The sequence below is a fragment of the Ochotona curzoniae genome, unplaced genomic scaffold (assembly GCF_017591425.1).
Source record: "Ochotona curzoniae isolate NIBS_2020 unplaced genomic scaffold, NIBS_Ocur_1.0 scaffold_1037, whole genome shotgun sequence".
Taxonomy (NCBI): domain Eukaryota; kingdom Metazoa; phylum Chordata; class Mammalia; order Lagomorpha; family Ochotonidae; genus Ochotona; species Ochotona curzoniae.
The window spans coordinates 19,402,355-19,414,873 of record NW_024467083.1 but is presented as its reverse complement, the minus strand read 5'-3'; the positions used below and the strand labels follow the sequence as shown (position 1 = coordinate 19,414,873).

The 12,519-nt window shown below is 44.0% G+C and overlaps 1 protein-coding gene across 1 annotated transcript in view; it reads right to left on the bottom strand.

The window, feature by feature from the left end:
* The window catches only part of LOC121168824 (chitinase-3-like protein 2), a 42,243-nt gene that overhangs the window by 23,473 nt on the left and 6,251 nt on the right, over positions 1-12,519 (bottom strand). The window contains exon 2 of the mRNA XM_040999212.1: positions 8,940-9,065. Within this exon, the coding sequence (XP_040855146.1) occupies positions 8,940-8,946 (7 nt within the window). The 5' untranslated portion in view covers positions 8,947-9,065. The remainder of the gene's footprint in view (positions 1-8,939; positions 9,066-12,519) is intronic.

Here is a 12,519-nt window from a genome sequence, read left to right as displayed (position 1 = left end):
CATGAGAGAGACTTGCTAAGAGAGGCTCATCTCCAAGGCAGGCCACTGCAAGGAGAATTGAAGTGGCCCAGTGTCCACAGAGCAGGTGCCGAGAGGCGTGCTTCCTCCCTGCTGAGAACGTTGGGCCTGGGCATCCCCCAGAGAGGCCAGTGAAGAGCACCAACTTCCAAAGGATCCAGAGTACCCATTGGGGTGAAAGCCCTTTGTGAATGAGAAATGACAAGCAAACATGAGCTTCAAGTCTCTGTGCATCCTTCCAGACAGTGTGTGTAGACTGTTCCAGTGTTTGACAATGGACTCGAAGGGGTTTGTGTTGTGGTACAGCCAATTTACGCTGTTATTTGCAAGTCATCCAAGAGGCCAATCCTCACTGATCCGCTTCCAACCCAGCTCCCTGCTCATGCCCAGGAAAGCAGCAGAGGATGACCCAAGTACTCGAGCACCTGTCATCCATGTGAAGAGCAGGATGGAGTTTCTGGCTCCTGGCTTTAGCCTAACCCAGATCTGGCTGTTGTAGACATAGGAGCAATGACCCAGTGGATCAGGGACCCCTCTGTTGGGGAAGGGGGAGAAGGGAGAGAGAGAGAGAGAGAGAGAGGGAGAGATTGATTCTGCTTTTCAAATAAACCAATAAACTAATCAGTATTTGAGAACATGAGATAAACTGTTTCTGCTCCCCATTGTCAACCTAGAAAGCCAGTTAGGGCACACTGCATGTGAGAATAAAGAAATTCTTTTATACTGGAGTAAAGATGCTCACTTAGAAACAAACATTCTGGAACAGATGCTCCAAAACAGAGTCCAAGAAGTTTGAATGCACAGAAAGAAATGAAAGAAAATAGAAACCAAAACCATCACCGCAAACTGACCGTTGCAATTTCAGTGGTTAACAATGGCACAGGACCCTGATTGGCTGTTGATCACCTCAGTTGTACAACCGAAGAGAAACAGCAGTAAGTGGGAGCAGGCACTTTGCATGAATGATTCAAGAGAACACATGTTTTTGTTGAGTCATTTACTGTCCAAATGGTGCCGGTTACCTGGCAAGCATTAACCAATATTTTAGGGTCTTAAATGATGAGGATTCCATATTAGCATTTCAGTAGACTAATGATTTTTAGTGAGCCTCAATTTTACTTGAATTTTTCACCACCATGTTTTCAGGACTTAGGCTTCAGACAAAAACAGGAGCTCATGGACTGATGCTATGGCATAGCAAGCTAATCCCCTACCTGCAAGCATAGTCATCCCATTCAGGCACTGGTTCGTGTCGTCCTGGCTTCTCCACTTCTGACATGACACCCTGCTTATGGTCTGGGAAGGTGACAGAGGATACTCAAGCCTCTGGGCCCCTACACCTGCATTCGAGATCTGGAAAAAGCTCCTGTTTCCTGGCTATGGATTGGCTCAGCTCCAGCCATTGCAGCCATTTGGGGAGTGATCCAACAGATAGAAGACTCTCTCTGACTTTCCTTCTCACTATAAGATGTACCTTTCAAATAAAAAGTTAAAAATATTTCTTAAAAGTTAAGAGGTCAGTAAGTGATTGATAAATGAACACAGCTAAGAATAAATACATGAATTACCCATCTATGTGCTTCTAGCTGGCCCCTGTACACATTGGGCTCATCACTGACATCTCATCTTTTATTGATGAATGAACAAGTGACCTTTTGGGAATCCAGATTTGGTGGTTGCTAGGTTAGGTGTGAGCTGAAAGATGTTGCATAAACCTCTGCTTGGGTTGAACCACTGGTGGGAACTTTGCTCAAATGCAGGATGTGGGCTGAAAGCTTCTCTTCTTCCTATTTTTGAGAGTGGGGGTTGGACACACAAAGTACCTCTGTGTTGCTCCTGAGGCCTGAGCAGTGGCCACCAAGTCTGCAAAACTGAGAGCTGGGGGAGGAAGGAGCCAAAGGGGATGTGAGCAAGAGGCAACAGTGAACATGAAGCTGCCCACAGAGACTCGTGCCATGGAAGGCAGAAGGGACCGGAGGGGACAGTTTGCCTGTCCCTGTGTCTGACCTCCAGTCTTCATCAAACAGGGATTAGGGAAGTACTTTATAAAAAGGATGGTGAAGGTGCCTCCCCATAGGAATGGGGAAGATGGGAATTAAATCTTATAATGTACATGAAACGCTGGCTCTGCAAATAGACTCAGATATTACCTAGCCATGTTCTTTAGTGATTTCTAGATGTTGTTTCAATTACCAGCCACAATGATAATGAAGAAAGGCACAGAACTGTAAGAGTTTGCAACCTGTGGTACTGAGTTGGTCTTGCATGAAGTCATTAGCCACCACTTGACATTGCTCTGGCTAAGAGGAACTTGGACTGACCTGTGGCTGCCAAAGCCCAGCAGTGGTTCCACGGGCCAGGCTGAGTTCTGCAGATACAGATGTAAAATTGATGTGAGTATAGATCGTTCATCAGGAATGTTTGCAGATGGAAAGGAGGAAGCCTTGATACAACTGTATCATACCTGGACAGAAGCTTCAGATTAATGTCTCACTTCAGACTCAGTGCCTGGATCTCTGAGCACCCACATGGTTCCCTCTTCAGATCTGGATTGCCCATGACCTTGGGTGAAGTAGACATCTGCAGCTCAGTATACCCGCCAAATATGGCAGCAGGAGGCTGTCTGCTACTTATACCTCCATAGCATCTACCTGGAGCAGTGGGCCCCTGGATCATGTGCCTCTTTAAGGAGAACCTGTTTTGTACACCCCTCAGTCTAAAACACACAGAGGTGGATGCTTGTTGCTATGTATCTATTGTATGCTATGTTGATCCTATTGGCTTAAGTGCCACTGTTCACAGCCTACTTTCACGGACATGGTCTCATATTTCATATGTCAGTGATAGGACTTTGGAGGCTAATCTGAAGCAGAGGGCAAAGGGTAGGGGGAGAGAATCAGAAGCTTGTCCTATTGGCTTGTGCTGGAACTTGGGGATCTCAGTGTTTTTCGTGGCCCACTACCCACAGGCCTGAAGGATACTTCCAGGCTAGACTCCATGGGGATATAGGAAAGCCTAAGAGAGTCTTTGGCTGAAAATATCAAAATTCTGAGAGCTGGAGGGCAGGAGAGCTGGAGGAGAGGGTAGCTGAGGGCCAGGGAATGCTCAGTGCAGCTAAACTGAAGAAAGGATGATGTGGCTCAGATAGGAAAGAGCATCTTGGGGCACCAAACGCCTGGACACCCAACTGTGCCCTCACAAAAGCCTTGCCTGGACATATCACTTCCCTTCTCAGAACTGCCACTGCCCTACCATGTGTCCCATGTATTCTAGCTCATCTTTGTACCCTGGTATCTAGCTTGGAGGTGGAAATCCTCCAAAGATTTAGCAAATGTCTATGGCCACTACAACTCTAGTCACAACTGAGTGATCCTCAGTCCATGAACCAGGAAAGCTAGATGAAATGCACAAATGTATTGTTTTTAGACACCAGGCAACATGCAACGCTTGACTCCGATCCTAAGAGAAGGAAAACGGATGAATTGAGTCCGGCTGCTGCTGTATACTTTTCTATCATGGCACTGTCTCCAGGTTGTAACCCAACAGGGAGAGCATTCACTGAAGAGCCTGAACATTCCCCCTGGACTGAGGAGACCAAGACTGGAGTTTGAAGAGGCTGAGACATGTGGGGGTTGATACAGGGTAGCAGAAACTAGGGAGAGACACAGAAACAGGGCTTCAGAGGCCTGAATAGGGTTCTCCTGAATAGTCAACACCCTGTTGTGTACAATGTTTAGCGTCCAATGAAAAGCTACTAGATGTGCAAAAAACCCAAGAAATGAAAACTCACAGCTGAGAAATGACAGAAATGATCATATGTGTGCTAAAGTGACTATTATATAAATGTGCCCAAAAATTTCTTAGAAAGCATGAGTATAATGAGGAAAGCTTGGAATTGTGAAAAGGGAAAAAATGGAAAAGAGCTAGAATATACCATATTTAAAAATTAAAGATCCATGGTCTTAACAGATGTAACAGAAGGACACAATAACAAACCTGAAGTCAGAATAACATGTCCCTCCCCCTAAAGAAAACTAGAATTTGGCCAAATTATGCAGTTTTTCTACAGGTCATTTTAAGTACCTGAACTTTTAGAGGCTGGTGCTGCTGCATAGTGGGCAAGGCTGCCTGCAGTGCCAGTATTCCATCTGGGCACTGGTTCAATACCAGCTGCTTTGCTTCCCATATACCTTTGTGATAATATGCCTGTAGTAAAGGCAAAGGATGACCCAAGTGCTTAGACCCCCCACATCTACCTGGGAGACCCGAAGGAAGCTCCTGGCTCCTGACTTCAGAGCAGCCCAGCTCCAACTGCACAGCCATTTGGGGAGGAGACCAACAGGTGGAAGATCTCTCTTCCTCTCTTAGACTCTCTCTTGGCTTTTGAGTGAATAAATAAATCCATTTTTTAAAAAAATGTTAATTTGAGTAACATGGACAACACTGGACAGTTTCTATGAGTAAAGGCATGCCATCTGTCTTAGATTTTAATGAAATCATTCTGGCTTCTGTGTTGAGAACAGATTGACAGGTGAACCCAAATGGCTAGACTAAGAGACTATTGCAGCTTTGTGAGTGAAAGATGACAGCAGTGGCAGTGAGCTGTGGGCAGGATTTTGGGTGATAGTCTGATGAGAAAGCAGGTGATATTTGTCTATGTGGTAGAAGTGCAATCAGGAGTGACTACAAGATGTATATAAGTGAGATGTTGGCTACTTCTTGAGAACAAGAACAGCACACTGCTGAGAACCCCTTTCCGGCATTCACTATATAACAGAAAACTCAACATAAGCAGATGTGGGCTCCTCTGTTTCACATAGCTGGCCAGACCAAGGTTTGTTAGCCATTAGTATCGCAGGCTCTCATTTTCTTGAAGCTAAACTAGACTGTAACATACTTGCCTGTGTGGCTTTCATCTTATGCCTCATGACTACTGCACTTCCAGGCATCATATCAGTGTTTCAAGAAAGAAGAAATGGCAAAGAGATTAAGGAGTATCTGCCTTGTAACTTGTCCTTTTCTACCTAGAAAGTAAAAGTTTTCCTGGAAGCCACATCCAGTGAAGTTCCCCCTTTCATTTCATTGGGTCACATAGACAACCTTACTCTACTTTGAGTGAATCGTAACTCATTCCTGTGCATCAAAGGATATCTACTGCTGTGAAGAAAGGACATGGGGCAATTTTGACCATTGATTGGTGTTTGTAACTTGCTTTTAAATGCCTTTTCCCACCTTCATGTTCGGCAGTGTATGTAATGGACATGTTTTGGCCAATGGCACCTTGGTTACGGAGGCTTCACAAAAAAGTTGGTAGAAGCTCTGTGTGGCACTTGATGAAGGGAGATGGGTATTACTTTGGAGTGTGAAGTTCTGGCCTGTGACAAGAACAGTTCCCTGACCTGCAGAGCCCATGTCGAAGATGGTAGACCAGCTAGACACAAACACGTTCTCTTTCTCGCGCTCTCTCTCTTTCTCTCTCTCTCTGTCACTCTCTCTCATCCTAAGTTCTCTGACAAGGAAAATGAAGCTTGAATAATTGGTATACTGAGGGGGAAAGGCACCTGCTTTAAGGTTGGAGCCAGAATTGCCCTCAGACAATTTGCTGTTAGGAACAAGTAAATGAATGGCCAGTTAAGAAAGAAAAGAAAAAGAAAAGAAAAGAAAAGAAAAGAAAAGAAAGAAAGAAAGAAAGAAAGAAAGAAAGAAAGAAAGAAAGAAAGAAAGAAAGAAAGAAAGAAAGAAAGAAAGAAAGAAAGAAAGAAAAGAAAAGAAAAAGAAAAACAAATTACTGTTCAAAATAAAAGAAACAGAATTTCAGGTTTGGCTGGTGGTGCAAACAGAAGGATAGGATCCTGGGAACTGAGAAGGAAGGGGGAAATTTGAAACTTAAACAAGTGGAGAGAAAGTTATGTGAGTGACCTTCAGGGTCAGTGGCCTTGCTTTCCTCTCCCCATCCTACAGGGAAGGAGACCATCCACTTTCAACCAGCTGGACCAGGATTTAGCTACAGAAATTTCTGGCTCAACGCCTGGTGTTCTTTTATCTGTAGCCTCCTATCCAGTCAGCCCATAGTTCAGATTTGGCCTGGGAGGCTGGGGATTAGTCATTCGTAGACCTGCCCCACTCCCCACCTCTGTCTGCAAAGACCCAGAGGGAGGCCCACTTCAGTCAAGAAACGTCTGGCAGGTGCTCTGGCAGGAAGTCCCACTACAGCTGGGAACAGGCAGTTTCCTCTGGTTAGTGCTGTGGGTGATGGGTGATGGGTGACGGTTCCACCTCCTTGCCCAGAACAAACTGATAAACAGCTTTAACCCCGCCTTCCGCCCTTGGCCTCCTGCAGCCAGGCAACCTCATTGCCAGACCAGCAGAAACAAGGTTTCCTGATAAGAAGGGGAGTGGTTTTTAGTCCCTATAGAATAAGAGCCAGTTTGTATGGGGTTCTCTTTATAGAGAGAGGGAGAGAAGAATGTGTGTGTGTGTGTGTGTGTGTGTGTGAGAGAGAGAGAGAGAGAGAGAGAGAGAGAGACCGCAGAACAAAGCAGTTTTTCACAGCCTTGTCACCCTGGGAACTTGGTGCTGATGATTTCTCACATTATCTACACCGTGTGTGCTGCTCAGCCCTTCCACCTGTCAGGTGCTAATCACCACTGTGCCCTTCCTCCTGTCAGTACAAGGACACCAGTGGGCTTTGTTGTACCTACCACTGGAGTTCAAGGCAACAATATTGAATGGTTTTCCTGTCTAGACTTTCCCTTGGCATCTTCAAGAATGTTGCAACTTCTGTTGCCTTTGGAGAGCAGTGATGGTGTCTCCTTGGGGCTGAGTTTGTGTGCTTCAATCCCCAGAACCCAGCAGTGTGACACTCAGGAAATGACAGCTGTGTGAAGGCTTCCTTTAAAAAAAAGAAAAAGATTTGTTTATTTGAAAGGCAGGGTAACAAAGAGAGAAGCAAAATCTTCCAACTGTCAGTTCATGCCATAAATGGAGCATGCAGCAGCCAGGGCTGAGTTAGGCTGAAGGCCAAGCTAGAAATTCCATCTGAATTTCCCATATGGGTGACAGGAGCTCAAGTACCAGAGCCGCCATTCACTGTTTCTCCAGATAAGTTAGTAGGGAGCTAGATTAGAAGCTAAGCAGCTGTGAGTTGAACCCAGGCACTCTGACGTAAGATGCACGCATCCCAAGCAGCAACTTAACCCAGTGCACCATGACACTTGCCCTGTGAAGACTTGCTGGAATAACATAAAGGTGAACTGAGAAGTGGAGAGAGGGAGGGGCAGGTAGCAACTTTCCTAGCTCTTAGAAAGATCTGATCAGGGCAAACCCTAAAGGTGAAACTGGTCTCTATCCTCTGGTTCCTGTGTCATCCCAAGAGCACCAGCTCCCAGAGGGCCCTGAGTCTAAGTGGCCTTACTTCATTCTGGGACCTGTGCTAACGTGGCAATCCAGTTAGACAGATAGGTGTATGCCTGTGCATCTATGAACTGTGTGCATCCTCACTAAAGAAGACATAAGATGCACTGACAGTCTCTGCAGGAGCCTAAAGGGAGAAAGGAAAGTACTTTTTTTTTTCTTAACGATTTATTTATTTTTATTGGAAAGACAGATTTACAGAGAGAGTGAGACACAGAAAGATCCATCTACTGGTTCACTCCCTAGATGGCAGCCAATGGCGAGCTGAGCTGATCTGAAAACAGGAGCCAGGAGATTCTTTGGAGTCTCCCACATGGGTGCAGGGTCTCAAGTCTTTGGGCTGTCCTCTACTGCTTTCTCAGGCCATAAGCAGGAAGCTGGATGGGAAGGGAGCAGCTGGGACATGAACTGGTGCCCATATGGGATCCTGGTACATGCAAGGTGAGAATTTAGACATTGAGCCATCGCACCTGACCCAAGGAAAGTAATTTCCAACGCCCAGGTGGATGACATGATTGTGAAGGTTATGCCATTGTGCCCAGCCCCTCTTCCCAACTCCTAGGCCTTTACCCACTGCCAAGCGCCCCCTTTATTCTCTTGCTTGTATTCCACAAACTTTCACAGTTTCCTTGGCTTCCCATACATGTCATGGTCACTTAGGAGCTAGCCTTTCTGTATAATAAAGTTGTCAGCATGATTCCTCCCAGAGCTAGGTAGGGTTGAGGGGAAATGAGAACTCTCAGAATGTGAATGTTTTACTTTCTTGGGCTTTGTTATTGAAGTGAGTCTGCCGATAGAGTCAGAATATTAACCAGTAAATGTACCAACTGATTTCCATATTGTCAGGATTGTGCTTAAGAGCCCACTGCTCTGTGCTATGTGTCTGTGCTCATTAAGCTAACAAAGAAGGAGAGATAGAAGATAGACTTCAATCAGGTTCCTATGATGGGTGTGGAGGAGCTGAAGGCAGGGCTTATCAAGACACCTCTGCTGGATTCTAGTCTTTACGGCCAGCAGTTGGCTATATAGGGACAAAGCTTCACACCCCAGCCAGGGAGCCCAGGGTCTGGCAAGCCCTCAATGTTCTGAAGGTAATGATTTTCCCATTTCAAAAACAGGTTCCAGCTCTTGGCAGGAACATCCTGGGGCATGTGAATGTTTCTAGTGTGGTCCCTGCTTGGTCGCTTCTAACTTGACAGTCTAAACTGCTTCCAAAAATAAATAGGGGTATGGTAGTTCTTGAAGCATGTCAGGTGTAGAGGGGTAGTCAGGTCCAGGACCACAGGATGAAAGAAAAACTTTAACTATTTTCAATTCAAGTAAGAACAAGAGTTTCAATTCAAATTAGTAGGTTAAAATTCATGTAGAAAACAGCTCATTAAAATATTACAAATGATTACTGTTTGAAAAAAATAAAAAAAGAGTGTGTAAGAGGCAGCAGATTGCTGGAAAAGATATAAGATTGGGAAGTCTTATGTCTCCAAGAAGAGCCCTGTTTATTAACTTACGGTTCATCTTCGATCTTGGAATTAATGCTCAAGTCTTGTTTCTTATCCAGTCTCAGATCAAAACCTTATTCTTAAATTTCAGTTACTGTCACCGCGTGAGTGAGTAGGTTTTCAAGTTTCCTTTGGCTGTTGAGAAAATTATGAGCGTTGTGATATTGTAGAGATAATCAGAGTCGATAAGGAAATAAATTCAGGATCAGCATTTTGGGTCGGTTGTTTTCATTCAGGTAGAGTGATTTGTTCTCATACTATTACCATGTTTATTCTCTACAAACTCAATCAGTGGGCTTGTTTAATTTACAAGATTTGTTTTGGAATGAGCACTGCAGATTAGCGAGTATAGCCCCCACTTATAGTGCTGACACCCCATGTAGCACTGGTTTGAATTCTGGCTTCTTTTCTGCTCATCCAGTTCCCTGATAATGCATCTGGGAAAGCAGTGGTAGTTGACCCAAGTGCTTGGGTACTCAAGTGGGAAACCTGGTCGATGCTCCTGGCTCCTGGCTCCTGGCTTCAAACTGGGCCAGCTCTGATCATTGAGGCCATTTGGGAATGCAACTAGTGGACAAAAGATCTCTTTCTCTGACTCTCCCCCTCTCTCTATAACTCTGCATTTCAAATAAGTATACTAATAGACCTTGTTTAAAAGAGAAAAAGAGACTTGCTTGGTATCTCATTTGTCAGATTTAGAAGTCTTTTCTGATTTTGAAGTGTTGTAGAAAATTGAGCATCTTAAATTATAATTCTGGATAGAACCATCTAAGAATCTTGAATGAATTACAAAGCTCCCTATGACCTTCAGGCCCCCTCCTACCTTCTATCTTGATGAACAGTGGCCCCTAACCTCTGTTTTAGGGTGGAATTACGTGGGTGCCTTATCTCTAGGTGGCGATTAATATCTCTGAGAACTTCCTGCCACTGTGACACCTACTACAATGAACCTCTTTCCCACACAGGAAAAAGAGAATCAAACGAGTTCTACTGTTGGGGAATATCTCTGTGTAGAAAGTAAAAATGGGCTGGGCATTTTAGAGTCAGTAAGCAGACTAACTTGACTGGCCTCACAGTACACCTATTGGAGGACATCAGGAAGCTTTGTGTACAGAAGCACCTCCGGCAATGTGGGGACTCCACACATGCTGAGTACCCATTGGTGTGCTCCACCAACCTGGAAACGTGGTTCTCATGTGACACTGGCAAAAGTTCTTCGCATCCCTGATCCGGGTTCTTCATCTATAAAGCAGGAATAGCAGTATCTAGCTCAAAGGATTATTGGTCATGCTGATTTGAAATCATATTTGTAAAACACGTATCATAGTATTCTGGAACACAAGAGAGTGATGTGTTTCCCTTAAGTAAACCATTAAGTAGGACTTGGAACCCCCTCAATGTAATCAAGGTGCTGAGCCTATAATGCAGCTCAACAGTTCCATACTGACCATCTGCTGCTGTTGGAGTCCCAGGGCTAGGGATTCATCCATTCATTTGCTCAACAAATATTTATGAAGCAGATGATTCTCAAGGAAATTGGCTAGGCCTATTCAGCATTCAAAGCTCCATGCTGCCCTGAAAATGCACTTTTTAAATTTTACTTTTTATTATTACTATTATCATAATATGATACAGTTCCATAGGCCCTGGGGTTTCTCTTACCCCTCCCCAATTTCCTCCCCCCTCATTGAATTCCCCTATATCATGACTAAAGTATAGTTCTTCTTACACAGTCATATGTCCCTTAATGCGGGTATGGACAATAACAGAGAGTCCAGCATCCTATTGTCAAGATATAGTAAACAGTTCCACTGGGAGTCCATCTTTAGTCTGGAAGTAGAGATGCATACTGCATTGTATCCTCACATCTGGGCATGATAGTCTCCATTACACAGTTACTACACATCCCTTAAATGGAAAGCCACAATTACAAAAAGAACAACAGGAAGAAAAATAGAAATTAACAGAATGCAAGCTGAAGCTCTCTTTTTCTTAGGAATCCATTCTGCATCCAGACAGATTTTTAAGTGGTAAGTAGATAAGTTTAAGTGGAAAAAGCCTGTGTGACAAGGTCACATTCCCTATAAAGCACTCTGGAAAACGGCAAAATTATGGAAGGCATTTAAAAAGGTCAGTGTTTGGGGGGCAAGCCAGGAGAAGAATGGCAGAGGACAGAAGGTTTTAAGGCAGTGAAACTATTCTGTGTTACACCATCACGGTAGGCACATGTTACTATACACCTGTCAAAATCTGCAAGATGCTCAGAAAAACAGTGAACTGTAATGTTAGCTATGGCCTTTAGTTAGTAACTATAGTGTGCCAATGTAAACTAGGCAACAGTAATGAATTAAAGATAGCTAAAATCTGTGTGGGTAGGGGTCAGAAAATATCTTGCTTAGTCTTTTTAAAAACATAGAACTTCTCTAAAAATTAGCCTAATTTTTTAAAAAGAAATTGGCATTTTTAGAAAAAGTAAGTAAAAAGCTCCCAAACCTACTTCCCGAGCCTAGATTTGGTTCTTTAGGGTGGAATGTAGGCTTCTTCCTCATGACCTTGGCCTACTCTGCATTTACCTCCGCCCCAGTCCTTCTGCAGTCTCTCTTTTCCATCCAAGTGCTAACTTCATGCTGACAGAGGCCACATCTTACTTCTTTTCTTGGGATCCTGCCAACTTCCTGTTCAGACTTCCCAATGGCTTTCCATTCCATGTCCTTTACATGTACTAATTCATTTAATCCTTAAAACAACCATATAAAACAGGCACCGCTATTTACCCCATCACAGAGAAGCTAAAAACTTGTTCGATGTCCCAAAACTAGCATTGGCAAAGTTAGAATACCAACTCAGGTAGTCTAGTAGCAGAGTTATCAGAAAAAGTAACAGAAAACCAAAAAATTGTTACAAATTGTTGGTCACACACATTTTTGGAGCGGTGCAAATATTTTGGGGCATCACAAACAGGCATATTTTTTAATACATTAGAGAATGGAAAAACAATTGAATGAAAGCTCCTACTTGCACACAGTAAAGCGGTACTGTGTTGCGAGCTTTTTGTTCTATTTTTGTCTTCGGTGTGTGTGTTTGTGTTGGGATGCCATGAAAGATGTGCTTAGATGGCTCACTGCCTTGAATCCAAGTTATTATTTTAGGTGAACAGAAGGCAGAACGGGGTGACTCCAAGCCTGTCAGCAATCCTTGGCTCCTGCCCCATTTGCACTTTCCTGAGAGTACCTTGTTCTTGTACTGCTGCATGTTCTGGCTTCATCTCAACATTTCCTGCCATGGCATCCAACACCAGGGATGCCCAGAGGCAGAAAAAAATATCTGTATGCCATCCCAGATGGGTGTTAGGCAACCAAAGGGTTTGCCTCTTAGAGCTTAGAATATCAATTATTTCCATTAGTTTTCTACCTCCTACAGACATAGGATTAAGGTAGACTACCTTTACTTTTCCATTTACTCAGCAAATATTTCCTGAGTATCTATGTGTGCTGCTACTGTTCTGGGCAACAGGACATAGAGTTGAGCAAAAGAGATACAATCCATGTCACCTTGGGATGACTCTAGAAAGGGAGATAGTATTTATACA